This window comes from Artemia sp. Qi Xiang Cuo, chromosome 16 (assembly GCF_049724085.1).
Source record: "Artemia sp. Qi Xiang Cuo chromosome 16, ASM4972408v1, whole genome shotgun sequence".
Taxonomy (NCBI): domain Eukaryota; kingdom Metazoa; phylum Arthropoda; class Branchiopoda; order Anostraca; family Artemiidae; genus Artemia; species Artemia sp. Qi Xiang Cuo.
Window position 1 is genome coordinate 27,385,157 of NC_142809.1, and position 18,155 is coordinate 27,403,311.

At 34.3% G+C, this 18,155-nt stretch overlaps 1 protein-coding gene across 3 annotated transcripts in view; it reads left to right on the forward strand.

The window, feature by feature from the left end:
• bbg (PDZ domain-containing protein big bang) overlaps positions 1–18,155 on the forward strand; it is a 309,605-nt gene that overhangs the window by 50,710 nt on the left and 240,740 nt on the right. For all 3 annotated transcript variants that reach the window (XR_016143110.1, XR_016143111.1, XM_089102679.1), the window contains exons 3-5: positions 3,350–4,321; positions 7,322–7,479; positions 15,304–15,390. Coding sequence is in view for 1 of the 3 variants with exons in the window: in XM_089102679.1 (XP_088958805.1) it covers positions 3,350–4,321; positions 7,322–7,479; positions 15,304–15,390 (1,217 nt within the window). In the remaining 2 variants the exon portion in view is untranslated. The remainder of the gene's footprint in view (positions 1–3,349; positions 4,322–7,321; positions 7,480–15,303; positions 15,391–18,155) is intronic.

Consider the following 18,155-nt stretch of genomic DNA (forward strand, 5'->3'; position numbering starts at 1 on the left):
TATAAATGAAACTTAATACGAACAAAAATTAATAAACAATCAATGTGAAGAAACATACAACGTATATTAATTTAAATGAGTAAATAAATCTTAAAACGAGTGAAACTTAAATTGAATATGCAAATCAAGTTTGAATCGAATAAAAATAACTACAAACAAGAGTTTGGGTATCGCCTCACTGCAGAAACCTAAAACCTACTGCGTCATTGGCGCTTTACTGAAAACGAATTATATTACAAATGTTTTCTTTTGTACTTAATATTGAAAATAAATATTAAAATTACAGTAAAATTTTGAACTGATGGGCTTTCAGCAATTAACATCACTATACATCAAATATTCAGTTTAATTTATTAGTTCTTTCCAAGATTGGTCAAGAAAAATATAGTTTCACTACAAACAAAATTTGGATACTGCCCCCTTCTTTAACTGCAAAAACCTAAAGCCTTCTGCGTCATTGGTGCTTCACTGAAAATGAATTTCTCTTATATTACAAATTAATTCTTTTCCAGTTCTTACAGCATTGAAAATGAAAATAAAAGTTACAGTGAAAAAAAAATCTTCAACTGATGGATCCTTCAACAATTAATATCATTATATATCTAATATTAAATTTGATTTTGTTTATACTTTCCAAGACTCTTCAAGACTCATATAGTTTTCAGTAAGGCGCCAATAACGCAGTAGGTTTTAGGCTTCTGCAGTGAGGCGATACCCAAACTCTTGTTTGTCGTTATTTTTATTCGATTCAAACTTGATTTGCATATTCAATTTAAGTTTCACTCGTTTTAAGATTTATTTACGCATTTATATTAATATATATTGTATGTTTGTTCGCATTGATTGTTTATTTAATTTCTGTTCGTTTTAAGTTTTATTTATACTTTAATAGCAAACTATTCTTTTTCATTTTAAGCTTGATTTTCATTTTCAGTCTAAGCATTACTCGCTTTAAAATCTATTTATTCATTTATATTATTACTTGTTGTTTGTTTTTTGCTATGATTGTTTATTTAATTTCTGTTCGTTTTGGGTTTCATTTATTCTTTCAGTTTGATTTATTTTCTGTTCGTTAACAGGTCTTCATATCTCCTGAGCTTAAGTTTAAAATGGCCTTTACTTTTCTTTGAAAAACTTATTTTTCGGATTTTTTTTTTTACTTAATATATAAAAAAAACAAGTTTTTTAACTGAAAGTAAGGAGTAACATCAAAACTTAAAACGACAGAAAACATTACGTATATGATTGGGTTCACACCCTAGTCAATACCTCGCTCTTTAAGCCAAAGATTATTTAGTACTTTCATAAGAGCTATTTATTCTAATTAACGGCATTTGTGATTAAGGGGTCACTTTTAAAGAATTGGAACAAAATTCGAACTTTAGCTTAAAGAGAAAGGTACTGAATAGTTGGCGCACCCTCTAAAATACGTATTAAAAATATAAGAAAATAGAGGTTCGTTACGTAAGTTAATTCGTAAGTTACGTATATTTATTACTAATAAAAACGTTCGTAAATAAAATTAAACAGGTTTCGAGAAAGCCATTTAACCAAATAAAAGTAAAATTAATATTCATTTTTTTTAAATTATTCATGTACGGTGAGCCAAAATCAAAACCTCATTAATTCAAAAATGTTCAATAATTAAATAAAAAAAAACAAGTTTTTTAACTGAAAGTAAGGAACGACGTTAAAACTTAAAACGAACAGAAATTATTCCGTATATGAAAGGGGATGTCTCCTCCTCAACTCCTCGCTCTTTACGCTAAAGTTTAACTTTTTCACAACTCTATTTTTTTTTTATTTAATTTTTGAACGTTTTTAAATTAATTCAGGTTTTGATATTGACTCACCGTACATGAATAATTAAAACAAAATTCGCATATTAATTTTACTTTTATTTGGTTAAATGGCTTTCTCGAAACTTGTTTAATTTTATTTACGAACGTTTTTATTAGTAATAAATATACATAACATACGAATTAACTTACGTAACGAACTTCTATATTTATAGATTTTTAATACGTATATTAGGGGGTTCGCCCAATAGTCTACCTTGCTCTTTACGCTAAAGTTCGAATTTTGTTCCGATTCTTTAAAAATGACCCCTTAATCACAAAGGCCGTTAATTAGAATAAATAGCTCTTATGAAAGTACTAAACGATCTTCGGCTTAAAGAGCGAGGTATTGACTAAGGGGCGAACCCAATCATATACGTAATAATTTCTTTTCGTTTTAAGTTTTGATGTTGCTCCTTACTTTTAGTTGAAAAACATTTTTTTTTTAATTTAATTTCTGATCTTTTTCTCTAATAATGATGGGAAATCCGGCGCACCCTTCATAGCAATGTCCCTTCCCCCATGAAAACTTCCTTCATGGAAAGATCCTCCCATATAAACCCCTTCCACCCCCCCCCTACCAGAAAAATCCCCCCTGAAAACGTCTGTATGCTTCCCAATAACCAATACTATACGTTAACATTGGGTAAAGTTCATAACTTTCAGCCCTCCCCCCGGGGACTTCGGGGTATTAAGTCATCCTAAAAGATATAGTTATCATATTTTCGACCATGCTGAACAAAATGGCTATCTCAAAATTTTAATCAGGTGACTTTGGCAAAAAATGAGCGTGGGAGGGGGCCTAGTTGCCCTCCATTTTTTTGGTCACTTAAAAAGGGCACTAGAACTTTTAATTTTCGTTCGAAAGAGCCCTCGCACGATATTCTAGGACCACTGGGTCGATACGATCACCCCTGGGAAAGAAAACAAAAAAACTAATTAACATGTATCCGTGATCTTTCTTCTGGCAAAAAAATGCAAAATTCCACTTTTTTGTAGATTGGTGCTTGAAACTTCTACAGTAGGGTTCTCTTATACGCTGAATATGATGGTGTGATTTTCATTAAGGTTCTATAACCTTTAGGGGGTCTTTCTCCCTTTTTTCGAAAATCCACCAAATTTTCTCAGGCGCTTTATGAAACTTATATATTTAAAATCAGCATTAAAATCTGATTCTTTTGATGCTTCTATTTCTATCAAAATTCTGTTTTTTAGAGTTTCGGTTACAATTGAGCCGGGTCGCTCCTTACTTACAGTTCGTTACCACGAACTGTTTGATAGGCTATACTTATTTAAATTAACTAGCACCGAAATTGTGTGCAAAGTGCATAATTAATACAAAGTACAGTATAATGACATGACAGCACAGATGACTGTGTATGATGACTGTGTATAATACTTAAAGAAATTTTGATTCTTTTTAAATAGGCTATACTTATTTAAATTAACTAGCACCGATATTGTGTGCAAAGTACATAATTAAAATCTAAAGTTTGTCTTGAATTTTTCAGAGACAGTCTCAGTATTGCAACGGTCAACGTTATAGAAACACATCAAGGTACAGAAATGATTAATTTAAGTATCCAGAAAGAAAATATCATCAATGGAGCTTGGAACAAAGAAGACCCTGCCTTCTCAAAATCCGATAAAAATATTTCAGGAAAGAATGTTTTGACTGATACTAAAACTAAATCAAGAAAAAAAAGTGTCAGCTTTCAAGATCAATTGCATGCAACTGATCCAAATACAACTGAAATGCCATCTTTAGATGTGGATGTTTTTGACCTCAGTAATATCAGCCACGATTTTAATGAACAAAATTTGGCTAGTAATGGCAATGGTGCAAACATACATAATAATCATCCTACTGCTTTACTAAAAGAAAGGTCTTGCGGTTTAATGGGCTGCCAAATTGAATCTTCTGAGGATGGTTCGACGAAGACAGGTGCTGATGAAAGCATGGTTAAGGAAGCTAATTCAATCAACTGTAGGCGTAGCCGATTCTCCTATTTATGTCTTTCAAACCTACCTGAAAGTCAGAATATATTACGAAACCTTGACATGAGGGAAAAGACTGAATGTCGTAACCCGAGTTCAATTAAAACCAAAAGTTCTTCAGAATATAAAAAGAATTTTGCTTCACTCCTTCGTATGTCTAATGAAGATCTTAAGAAACTCCCTTTAGATAAAAGAAAAGAACAAATACAATGCATTCGGGAGCAATTTTTAAGAGCTAATAAAAAGCGTTTGTGCGTATCAACCCCAAACCTATTAGAACAGAGCTACACCAGTCTAGAGACAGATGAGCTTATGACGGGTAAACTTGAAAAGACGAAAAGTAGCACAAAAAACAAGTTGGAGAATGTAACATCAAGATACAAGAGCGAAGACAAAAATCGTAACTTAAAACGGTTTTTGGATGAATCAAAAGAAGCTGGAAGAGACATATCTACTGGCCAGCATCGACGAATCCTCCATAAGCGGTAACTATATTTATAAAATTTAAGATTGCATAAAAAACAAAAGTTTTTTTTCCAAATTTAGTGATATTCTAGCTGAGAAGAACAGGAATCATCCAATATGAAAGGGCTGAATAGTACTTGTATGATATAGCTCCCACCACTCAAGAAGTGAAGTTAGGTTAATCTTAATGAAATATACTCAAGTATAATAGACATATAATACTTGGAAAAAAAATTTGTGCTATATATTTACACATAAGCGGGGGGGCGTAAAGTATAGCGGGTTTTTCATGCAAAATGTGTTAGCTACAATTGCTCGGCATATTGTGAAGTAAGAATTGTTGGTACTGTTCTATTAACCGGACTCTTTTATATAGTGCTAGTTTTGTTAATACTAATGAAATAAAATAAGATGGGATGACTATATAATAGTTTAGAAACAAATTTGGGCTATATGTATGCACATTAGGGAGGGGGTGGATTCAACGCGACTCGAGTTTGAGATATAAAAAGAGTCCGGTTAATAGAACAGTTACCGAATTGTTTTCTGACTTCACACTGTACAAATACTTTACCCCCACCCCATCCCCCTAATGTCCAAATATATAGCCAGTTGTAGTTTCTATTCATTCCAATTCCAATAGTTTTACTTTCAAGAACAGCTTCAGGGTCGTGAAGGTGGTCCGCAGCTCTCATTCGCGTAACCGATCATTTTTGCATTTTTGGACCGTTATGATAAAAAAAAATGGTGACGGAACCAGCATTCTTAGAAGCTTAAATGGCACATTCTCATATTTTTAACATAATTTTCATAAAAACTGTGGAGAAAGTACGGTAGTAATTTTAGATACTTGAATATGAGTGTCAAATTTAAAACAGCATTTTCGTGGAATTTTTATTTTTCAATAAAAAAAACATTAAATAGTTTTTCTTTTACTTTTTTGATATTTTTCTCCTTTGTACCAAGGTTTCAGATAAAACGAAAGTACAGTTTTTTGCAGACGTACTAATTTTGCCAGTGTGTTTAGCCATTTGTGTCTTATTAAGCTCTGAATGAGCAAGCATATGAAAGCAGAAGATGGAATATCTAGAAGGAATCGCTTTATTGAAGGCTGAATTGTTCTAGAGTTTTAGATATGTCTGTAAAGTTAAGTTCATTCAAAACATTTGAAGCTAGTTACATAGTAGGGTAAGCAGTCACTTCTCTAACCAATCTGCACAGGGTAGCCAACCACTTTGCGGACAAATTCTTGTTTCATATTTAAGAATAAAATCCTTGATCTTGGCGAATAAAGACTTAAGAAAATTTCAGGAGTCGATATTTGAGCTGATTTCGGAATGTTTTTAGCCCTAGGCTATCAACAAGTTAACTGATATTGTAGATTTGCTACTATTTTTGGGCTAATTCTACTTCAAGAGTCGGTTCGTATTCCTCATAACGCTAAATACAGCCAATTAAAAAGCAGCTTTTGCAAATAGTCTACAGCCATATTTGGCTCATTTTGGTGGGGTTGGGGAAGGCTAAAACGACAAACTGTTCTATTTTGAAAATTACCGTGAGAAGGATGGACCCCGTACATCACTCTGAGCTTTTAAATGTTTTGCATATACTTCACACCCAGTTGCTTTTTAGAAACGAGGAATATAAGCTAGAATGTTTCACTTTTTTTAATTTGTGTTTTTTCAAGTTTTCATTTCCCAGCCATAATGAAAGGTTACGGGGGTCGTGAATTTCGAGTGAGCTCAGACAGAATAATACCAAATAAAGACTAAAGTTAGAAAAGGAATTTTCTGAGAGGGATGCCTTCAAAGAACTGGCGTTTCAAGGAAAGATTTTTCTAGCTTCTCTAGTCGTTAGCAATGCTGCAGCCTTCTCTGAAGATCTGGCCGAAAATGGATTTGGGGAAAAGATTATTTTACTAGATCTTGAAAATAATCATCAGATTGCTTAGGAACCGTTATTTTGAAATCAGGACACTTGCAAATCCTTGGGAAAAGCATTAGAAAGCCCCAAGTCATCGTTCCTTTTTTGAAAAAAAGAGCCTTGAAACTAATTAGAATTTAAATATTGAATTGGGTTTAACGCTTGATAATATACATGATTGCTTAGGAACCGTTATTTTGAAAACAGGGCACTTGGAAATTAGGAAATCCGTGGGAAAAGTATTAGAAAGCCCCAAGTCATCGTTCCTTTTTTTGAAAAAAAAGCCTTGAAACTGGTTAGAATTTAAACATTTAATTGGGTTTAACGCTTGATAATATACATGACACTAATTTTCCTGGCTTTCCTACATTACATTTGCCTTTAATGGGATTAGAGTGTAAAATAAAATTTAGCTGTATTCATTGTCTGTTTTTTAGTTTACTAGTTGCATTTTCCCATTGATTTATACTTGTCCAAAGTGGTCCAACATTTTTGAAAATGTAAGTCCTCTATACCCTCCACTCCATCTTAAAGCTAATTTTCGGATCCCTTAGGTATTTTCGACAAACCTCTTTCAAATAAGTCTTGTTAAAATATTGCTTAAATGAGAGGCGAATAATGTTCTTTAAAAAATTTAAAATTGCTAAATTTCACTTATAGTATTCTATTGAATAGAATTTATTGACAGAAAAGCCCAAATGGCCGTGGTCACAAAAACAAAGATACTTTCATACAAACTTAAATTGGTACAAAAGTATAACCTAGGCTAGTAAACTATCACCCTCTTCCTTAAACTTCAAAAAACCTTTCTCTATGTTCTATACCCATCGTCAGGAACCTTCCAAGTCTTTTTATACCTCCCTGCCTCCCATATCTTTCCTTTCTAATAAATCTATTATCTCATCCTTGGAGTCGAATTTTAATTCATCAGAAGAAATCTTAACAGAGGATACAAAATGGCCAAGTTCACACAGAACTTGGGTTTCTAAAAGGCCTGATAGGGGGAAGGGTGCATAAAAACTTTCTGCTACAGAACTCACCTCTCGGTGGTCTTGATCTTGAACTTTAAAAAAAAAATAAGTTGTTTTACATTCTAGCTCCGTATCGGATATGAGTTTGCCTACTTCACGCATGCGTGTCAAATCTGAGTCGCCCCGGAGAAGAGCAACATCAAAAGTTCGTGACATGGCACCAGCTTCGGCTATTATCCCTACCCACCCTTTAACCAAAATTGCTGATATCAGAAACACAAAAGGTACGTTATGCCTTTGTAATCTGACAAGTTTTCAAAAGCTGGCACAGATTCAGTCATAAAAAGGTTTAACCATAATCTTTCATTGTAATTGTGTTTCCTTTTTCGATCAATCAATCTATTATACAAACTAATTAATCTATTATGCTTAAGGAATGGATTAACATTTAAGATGAGTGGTGCGTAAGGAAAAACTTATGTTTTAGGACCCGTGTACTTACTGTTTCTTAACGCCTTTGAATATAAAACATATGTTTGTGTTCAAAAGAAAAAAAGAAGCAAGATGAACATTTAAAAGGAACACCAATTATTCTATGTACGAGGGGACTCTTAAGTCCCCGCTCTTTACCTTACAGTTTAATTTATAATCTAGTGAGAAAATAATCAATATCTTTAATATGTAGAAGCTTTAGCGTAAAGAGGGGGGGATTTAATGGCGGCACCCTATTTCACATATACGATAATTCATGTTCAAGCCGTAGTTTTTTTTTTTCCTATTAAATAAAAAAAACAAATTTTTTAAACTGAAAGTAAGGAGCGACATTAAATCTTAAAACGAACAGAAATTATTCCGTATATGAAAGGGGCTGTCCCCTCCTCAACGGCTCGCTCTTTATGCTAAAGTTTGACTCTGTCTCACAACTTTGTTTTTTAAAACAATAAAAAACTTTAGCGTAAAAAGCGAGGCGTTGAGGAGGGGTCAGCCCCTTTCATATACGGAATAATTTCTGTTTGTTTTAAGTTTTAATGTCGCTCCTTACTTTCAGTTTAAAAAACTTGTTTTTTTTATTTAATTTCTGATCGTTTTTTAGTTAATGCAGCTTTTATTTTGGCTCGCCGGGGGATTAAATTTGGTTATTCCGTATATGAAAGGGGCTGTCCCCTCCTCAATGCCTCGCTCTTTACGCTAAAGTTTGACTCTGTCTCACAACTTTATTTTTTTAAACAATAAAAAACTTTAGCGTAAAGAGCGAGACGTTGAGGAGCGGATAGCCCCTTTCATATACGGAATAATTTCTGTTCGTTTTAAGTTTTAATGTCGCTCCTTACTTTCAGTTTAAAAAACTTGTATTTTTTATTTAATTTCTGATCGTTTTTTAGTTAATGCAGCTTTTATTTTGGCTCGCCGTCATTGAATAAGTAAACAAAATTTGCATAAAAATTTTACTTTTCTTTTGCTAAATGGCAGTCTCTAAATTTGGTTCTGACTTAATTTACAAATTAACTTATGTAACGAACTTTTATATTCGTATATTTTTCTTCTGGCAAAAAATAAAAAGTTGCAGATTTTTGCAGATATGAGCTTGAAACCTATGTTATAGGGTTTTCTGATACGCTGAATCTGACGGTGTGATTTTCATTAAAATTTTTTCACTTTTAGTGGATGTTTCCCCCCTCTTTAAAATATCAGTTAAATTTTCTCAGGCTCGTAGCCTTTGATGAGTAATACTAAACTTAATAAAATTAATATATTTAGAATCAGCATTATAAGCCCATTCTTTTGATACATTTATTGACATCAAAGTTCCGTTTTTAAAAGTTTGGCTTACTATTGAGCTGTATCGCTTGTTTTTTTTTTTTTTTGTTTTATTACGTATATGTTATTACGTATATGATGGTGTTCTCCCCTTAGTCAATACCACGCTCGTTACGTTAAAAGTTAAAAAAAAATTTAATTCACACACCCCTGAATCACAAAGGCCGTTTAATTAGAATAGATTTAGTGCTCTTTTGAAAGCACTAAAAAAAACTGTAGCGTAAAGAGCGAGGTATTGACTTGGGGGAGCCCCCCCTCATATACGTAATAATTTCTGTTCATTTTAAGTTCTAATGTTGCTTCTTACTTTCAGTTGAAAAAACTACTTTTTTTTTATTTAATTTCTGATCGTTTTTTAACTAATTCTTGGAAATCAGGCGCCCCTTCATATAAATGTCCCTTCCCCCAAATAAACATCCTCCCCGTAAAGTTTCTCCCGATTAGCCCCTTCCACCCGCCCACTCACCCCCACCCGAAAAAAATCCTTCCTGAAAATGTCTGTATACGTCCCAATAACCAATACAATATGTAAGCAATGGGCAAAGTTCTTAACTTGCAGCCCTTCCCCTGGGGACTGTGGGGGATTAAGTCATCGTAAAAGAGATATTTATTGGATTGTCGACTATGCTGAACAAAATAGCTATCTCAAAATTTTAATTGGGTGACTTTGAGAAAAAAATGAGCGTGGGAGGGGGCCTAGTTGCCCTCCATTTTTTGGTCACTTAAAAAGGGCACTAGAACTTTTAATTTCTGTTCCAATGAGCCCTCTTACGATATTCTAGGACCACTGGGTCAAATACTTTTACTATGGGCAGAAGAAATACGACAAAATGGAAGACACACAAAAAAGAAAAAAAAAGGTGCTGAGCTTTGCACATACGATTCTCTTCTTTAGAAAGCCAACAAGAGAAAAAGAAGTTATTTTGTGTTAAAAAAAAAGTAATTTTATGTTAAAAAAATTATTACCTTCCGTTAAAATGTCGAAGCTGTTCACTTTTTTCTGACTAATATCAGTGGACATGTTTGAACCAGTGATCTCTCGATCTGATGTCGAATGGTCTAAGCTATAGCTGTTAGGACTTTTAATAAGGCTACCTATTTTAATTATACGGCCCGTGTGTTTCAGTAGCCGTTCTTAAAAAATGGGATAAACAGTAGAAATATAGCAAAAACAGCAAGGTATTGAAGACGAGGCAACCCTTCATATACAGAATAATTTCTGTTCGGTTTGATAAACGCATATGAGGGGGTTCGCCCCCTCGCTTCTTTATGCGATAATCACACAGGCTGTTTAATTGGAATAAATAACTCTTTTGAAAGTACTAAGAAAAACTTTAATGTAAAGAGCGAGGTATTGACGACAGGGCGAACCCCCTAATATATGTAATAATTTCTGTTAGTAAAGCTTTTCATGTTCTTCCTTACTTTCAGTTGAAGAAACATTTTTTTTTTTTAATTTAATTTCTGATCGTTTTTTAAATAATGCTGGGAAATCCGGCACCCCCTTCATGAAAAATTCTCTTCCCCGTTAAAAATTCCTCTATGGAAAGACCCTCCCACGTAAAACAACTCCCCCATCCCCCCCCCCTTCCAGAAAAAATCCCCCCGGGAAATATCTGTATACTTCGCAATAACCTATACTATATGTAAACAATGGGCAAAGTTCGAAACATGCAGCCCTTACACTTGGGACTGTGGGGGGTTAAGTCATCCTTAGAGACATAGTTTTTACATTTTTCGAGTAGGCTGAACCAAAAGGCTATCTCAAAATTTCAATCAAGTAACTTTGTTAAAAAAAAATGAAGTGGATCTAGCTGCCCTCCAATTTTTTGGTCACTTAAAAAGGGCACTAGAACTTTTAAGTTCCGTTTGAATGAGCCCTCTCACAATATTTTATGACCACTGGGTCGAAACGATCACCCCTGAAAAAAAACACGCATCGTGATCTTTCTTCCAGCAAAAAATGCAAATTTCCACCTTTTTGCAGATAGGAGCGTGAAACCTTTTTAATAGGGTTATCTGATAAGCTGAATGTGATGGTGTAATTTTCGTTAAAGTTAATTAAAAATGCCAAATTCCACATTTTTGCAGATAGGAGTTTGAAGCTTCTTTAATAATGTTCGTTGATAAGCTGAATCTGATGGTGTGAATTTCGTTAAAGTTAATTAAAAAAACTTGCAATTAAAACAAAATTTTATTGTTTAAAAAAAATTGAGTTGTTAGAAAGTCAAACTTTAGCGCAAAGAGCGAGGCGTTGAGGAGGGGACAGTCCCTTTCATATACGGACTGACTTCTGTTCGTTTTAAGTTTTAACGTCGTTCCTTACTTTCAGTTTAAAAAAACTTGTTTTTTTTTATTTAATTTGTGAACGTTTTTTAATTAATTCAGGTTTTGATTTTGGCTCACCGTGCATGAATAATTAAAAAGAAATTTTCATATTAATTTTAATTTTGTTTTGTTAAATGGCTTTCTCGAAACTTGTTGAATTTTATTTACGAAGGTTTTTATTAGTAATAAATATACGTAACTTACGAATTAACTTACGCAACGAACTTCTATATTCATACATTTATAATACGTATATTAGGGAGTTTGCCCCCTAGTCAATACCTTGCTCTTTAAGCTAAAGTTCGAATTTTGTTCCAATTCTTTAAAAATGACCCTTTAATCACAAAGGCCGTTAATTAGAATAGATAGCTCTTTTGAAAGCACTAAAAAAAAACTATAGCGTAAAGAGCGAGGTATTGACTTGGGGGAGAACCCCCTCATATACGTAATAATTTCTGTTCATTTTAAGTTCTAATGTTGCTTCTTACTTTCAGTTGAAAAAACTTGTTTTTTTAATTTAATTTCTGATCATATTTTAAAAAATGCTTGGAAATCCGGCGCCCCCTTCATAGAAATGTCCCTTACCCCAAAGAAACATCCTCCACGGAAAGATTCTCCAGAGTAACCCCCTCCTTCAGCCCCCCCTACCAGAAAAAAATTCTTCCTGAAAATGTCTGTATACTTACCAATAACCAATACAATATGTAAGCAATGGGCAAAGTTCATAACTTGCAGCCCTTCCCCTGGGAACTGTGGGGGATTAAGTCATCTTAAAAGACATATTTATTAGATTTTCGACTATGCTGAATAAAATGGCTATCTCAAAATTTTGATCGGGTGACTTTCGGAAAAAAATGAGCGTGGGAGGGGGCCTAGTTGCCCTCCATTTTTTTTGGTCACTTAAAAAGGGCACTAGAACTTTTATTTCCGTTCCAATGAGCCCTCCTACAATATTCTAGGACCACTGGTTCAATACGATCACCCCGGGGAAAAAAAAAAAAAAAAAAAAAATAAACACGCACCCGTGATCTTTCTTCTGGCAAAAAATGCAAAATTCCACATTTTTGTAGATAGGAGCTTGAAACCTGTACAGGAGGGTTCTCTGATACACTGAATATGATGGTGTGATTTTTATTAAGTTTCTATAACTTTTAGGGGGTCTTTCCCCCTTTTTTCGAAAATCAGCCAAATTTTCTCAGGCGCGTAACTTTTGATGGGTAAGATTAAACTTGATAAAACTTATATTTTTGAAATCAGAATTAAAATTTTATTCTTTTCATGTATCTATTGGTATCAAAATTCCGTTTTTTAGAGTTTCGGTTACCATTGAGCCGGGTCGCTCCTTACTTACAGTTCGTTACCACGAACTGTTTGATTTCGGGCTCCATTTTAAGAGGACTGAAATCCAGCTTGAATTTTTTTTTTTGGTAAATTTGGACCGAAGGATTTAATGAATAGTTTTGGAGCGGTTCGAACTAATCTTGTTTTCCTATTTCGGGCCCCATTTTCTGTGGCGAACAAACATTTTTAATTTATTTTTTTTGGTGCTTTGGGGCTCCGTTGGCCCAAGGACTTCTGGACAGAAGTTTAATGCTGATTAGAAACAAAGGCAGTTCTAAGGCACTTTTTGGTGGTTCCGTACCAACGACATAAATTTGTTTTGTACATTAGGATCCCCTTGATCCAGATATTTATGAATGAAAGTTTCAAGCTGTTAGAAAAACCAGTTCTATTGAGCTTTTTTCGTTACCCAGATCTTTTTTTCTATTATTTGGGTCATTAAGTTCTTCTTGACCCAAGATTTTCCGATGGTTTTAATTTTGACTTTTGGCCCTTTTTTACCACAAATTTGTGGTTTATTTGGTTTTATTGGACCCAGGGACTTACTTGTTTAAGTTTCAAACCAGTCAGAGAGGGTATAGACCCATTTTAGCCCCAATAGCACCCATAATCACCCAACAAACTTTGAGTTCTTCTTGGCCTAAGGAACTATTCCTGAAATTTTCAAGCCGATGGGACAGCCCAGCGCAAACACGCCTATCTTTTTCTACTATAAAACTTGTCTGTGGGCAAAGGGCAATTCTCATCATTTAGGCCCCTTTTCTCTAGGGTTCCATGATTCACGTCATATCTGGAGGCCTATCTACTGGATCTTTCGGCTATGCAGAGCAAAATAGCTATCTGGAAATTTTGTTCCGACACCATAGCCTCTCTCAAGTTTCTACGACCACCTCTTCCAGTCGGAATAGCCGATGGAAATATAACAAAAATACATGCGAGCCTCTTCGCTTTTTGCCAAGTCCCCACTTGTGCGCTGACTCTAATTTTTTGTTTTCATGTTTGGATATAAGATAATTAGTACATTATCAGCACAGTTTATATAATTATCCAGTAAGTTTATCGCAGATCATTTCTGGTCTTCATTCTCGGTACGAACAAAAAGCTCCTCCCACTTCTTTCTGCATTAGACGGTTAGTCTGTTTCCGATTGTTTCCAACTAAGTGCATTATTCATAAAAGCGGGTTTCCACTTTTTTCCGATTAGATCACAGTCTGAATTATCTACCCGTGAAAAGATCTGATTCCGCTTATGTTTCTATCTGCAAAAACGTTCTCTGGAGCACTCGCACCTTGGTCCGGGTTTTTATAATGGGTGAGATAGGGAAAGATCATACTGGATATGTATATAAACTGTGATTATGAGTTTAAATATTTTCTGCTGCTATTTAGTTCATCACAACGTTGGATCACTTGGGGCTGATGCGTTACCAATTGGTCTTCCTCCATTCCATTCTATCTAAAACTACCTTAGTAGAGCCATATGCTAGTTTCCACGCTATTTTTTCCAGAAACGTCTTGCCACCTAAACATAGCCTACTCTAAAAAGATTGAAAAATATTCAAAATTTACAACGTTTTACCCAAATTTCTAAATCCTTACAAAAAAGATTGAATTTTAGAGACAAGCGCACATAAAAAATGGTACTTATGTGTTATATAATGCACACTCGAGAAGTGAAGTTTGGTGAATGCTAATGAAATAAAACAAAATATGATGAAAATACAATACTTTAGTAACAAAATTATGAAAACTACAATAAAGAATTATGGAAGGGGAGCGGCCCAGAGCGTATTATAATAAATATGTAACCTAACCGAACCAACATGATAACTAAATATTTAATTAAAATATAGCTATAATGTAGTTTCCCACCGAGCCGAAGCTAATAGTCTCGTATAAACACCGTGAAAACCGGTTATTGTCTCATGTTCGCGATAAAAGTTCTCGAGTGTGTATTATATAATTAGTTCCAAAAAAAATTATGCTTTGATCTTTTCCTCAGGTTTTAAAGAAAATTAGGCATTGTGGCCATACAGTTCCTCTGTGTCTGTATATTTGTTGCTCTCTGTGGGTTAAGGATCCATTCTCAATCTCTCTCTCTCTCTCTCTCTCTCTCTCTCTCTCTCTCTCTCTCTCTCTCTCTCTCTCTCTCTCTCTCTCTTTCTCTCCCTCTCTCTCTCTTTTTTCCTTCTTCTTCTTCTCTTTTTGTCGAACTGAAAAAATAGTTGGGGCAAATTGATTACATGGAAACTATCTACGCTTAAATACAAGACAATTTGCCTTTTTTTATTTCAGGGGGGGGGCAAATACCGTCTCTTGTTTTAGAATGTCTTTGAATGTCCTGCGACTTTAGAAATTTGGGAAACTTTAAGATTGAAAAGTCTTCAGATTCGAACGTGTCGAGATTGATCAATGTGACCTCTTGATTAAGTTTTGACGATTGCTCTCTTGACATAAGTATCCAATCACTCATCGTAAAAAACTGGTATCCTAAAGACGCAAGCATCAACCACCATATATGGGAAAGAAATGTTTCAGTTGTTATTGCATTCTTCTTTGCCTGTCTAATCTGAGTTGAACATATTAATAAATCATTCCTAAGATTCTTGTCGTTTTTCTCAGGTTCGGCCCAAGAACGGAAGCAAATTAGTGTCAAACTAGCTATACATAATAAAGCAATGCTAGAAAATAAAAAGGAACAAATAGAAGGTAAGTCATTTGCATACATTCCTACACGCAAAGATATATATATATATATATATATATATATATATATATATATATATATATATATATATATATATATATATATATATATATATATATATATATATATATATATATATATATATATATATATCTGTCGGTGATACTCTAGGACACCCCGTGTTAGATTGTGTGGTAATGATCTGCCGTTAATAAAAGAATTCCACTACCACTGGGGAGGTATGCAGGAAGAGAGCATCGGGACCCGCCCCCACACTGAAATCCTGAATTTTACAGAATTTAGGGGCACTTCTTATTCAAGCTATCCAATGAAACTGATTCTTTTTTATTATTGACCCACACCCAGTTTATCTCCGGGGTAATCTACTACTTCGTCTATTTAATAATCATTCAAATGATGTTAAAAAATAAAAATTCTTTTCCGGGTTCGTCACACCAATACTTTTGGATCGTCTACTTTTCGCAACGCATGATTCATGATTAACGTTACAGCCACGGATTTTGATTCCTTGTGTTTTCTAAAGAAAATAAAGTCCTTTCTAAAGTGTTTCTTAAAGAGTTATGACAAAAAACAAACTTAGCGCAAAGATCGAGGTTTGAGGAGGGGCAGCCCCCATAATATACGGAATAATTTTGTTTGTTTTAGTTGTTCCTTACTTTCAGTGGAAAAAATTGTTTTCATTATTTAATTTCTGACCGTTTTTGAAATCATGCAAGGAAATTCACTCCCCTCCCGTCCTTGTGTAAAACTTCTCCTGTAAAATTCCAACAGAAACCTCTCTCTTCACGGAATAATCACCCCCTTCACCCCTGCAGAAAATACCTCCCTAAAAATTTCCGTCTATTTCTGGATATAGTTGTCCTCTAATCTTTTTGGTCTCTCGAAAAGGGCACTAGAACTTTTCATTTTCGCTTGAATGATCCACCTCCTTATCTTCTAGGATCATTGGTTCGCTACGATAACCTCTGGGAAAAAAAAGTAAAAAAAAAAAACGAACACACATCCACATCGTTCTTCTAGCAAAAAACTACAAAATTCAACATTTTTGTATATATGAGCTTAAAACCTGAACAGTAGGGTTCTCTTATATGCTGAATCTGATAGTGTGATTTTCAATAAGATCGCTATACTCCTTGGGGTTGTTTCTCTTGTTCTTCGAATATCAGGCAAAGTTCATCAGGCTCGTAGTTTTCGATGGGTAACATTAGACTTAATGAATTTGATGTATTTGGAATCAGGATAAAAAGCTTTTGATGTACCATTTGTTATCAAAAGTCTGGTATTTAAAGTTTCGGTTACTATTACGCCGAGTCGCTCCTTACTTTTAAGTAAGTCGCTCCTAGAACTTTCAAAAGAATTTATTATTCTATTTAAACGGCCTTTGTGTTTCAGGAGTCATTCTTAAATAACTGGAACAAAAAGTCAAACTTTAGCGTAAAGAGTGAGGTATTGAGAAGAGGGCAACCTCCCTCATATACGTAATAATTTCTGTTTGTTTTCAATTTTTTTGTTGCTCCTTACTTTCAGTTGAAAAAAACTTTTTTGTTGTTTAATTTCTGATCTTTTTTAAATAATATCGGGAAATCCAGCTCCCCTCCATGGAAAATTTCCTCCCCTCTCACAAAAAATTCCTCCATAAAAATATCCTCTAATGTAACCCCCCTCCAGTCCACCAGACAATTCTTCCCTGAAAAACGTCTGTGAACTTCTCAATAACCAATACTACATGCAAACAATAGGCAAAGTTCATAGCTTACAGCCTTTCCCCCGGGACTGTGGGGTTCAAGTCATCCTCAAAGACATAGTTATTAGATTTTTTTACTATGCTGAATAAAAAATGGCTATCTCAAAATTTCTTTCGGGCGACTTTAGGGAGAAAAGGAGCGTGGGAGGGGGGATAGCAGCCCTCCAATATTTTTAGTCACTTAAAAAGGGCAAAACAATTTTGATTTCCAATCAAATGAGCCCTCTCATGATCTTCTACGATCCCTTGTTCGATACGATCAGCCCTAAAAAAAAAGCATCCGTGACCGAAAGGAAAAATTTGCTTGAAACCTCTGCAGTAGAATTCTCTGGTATGCTGAATCTGATTGTGTCATTTTTATTAAGATCACTTGATTTTTTGGGGTTGTTTTCCCCCTTTATCCTAAAATGGGCAAATTTTCTCAGGCTTGTAACTTTTGATGGGTAACATTAAATTTGATGGATGTTGCATATTTTGAATAAGCACGAAAACAATTCTTTTGATGTGCCCATTGCTATCAAAACTCTGTTTCTTGGATGTTTCGGTTACTATTGAGCCGTATCGCTCCTTACTTACAGTTTGTTACCACGAACTGTTTGATAAATCTTACATGTAAATTAAATAAAAAAAAACAAGTTTTTTTTAACTAAAAGTAAGGAGCGACATTATAATTTAAAACGAACATAAATTATTCCGTATGTGAAAGGGCCGGTCCCCTCCTCAACGCCTCGCTCTTTACGCTAAAGTTTTTTGTCGTTTTAAAAATTAGGTTCGAGACAGAGTCAAACTTTAGGGTAAAGAGCGTGGCGTTGAGAAGGGGACCGCCCCTTTCATATACGGAATAATTTCTGTTCGTTTTAAGTTTTAATGTCGCTCCCTACTTTCAGTTAAAAAAAACTTGTTTTTTTATTTAATTTCTGAACGTTTTTGAATTAATGCAGCTTTGATTTTGGCTCACCGTATATGAATAATTAAAACAAAATTTGCATATTAATTCACTTT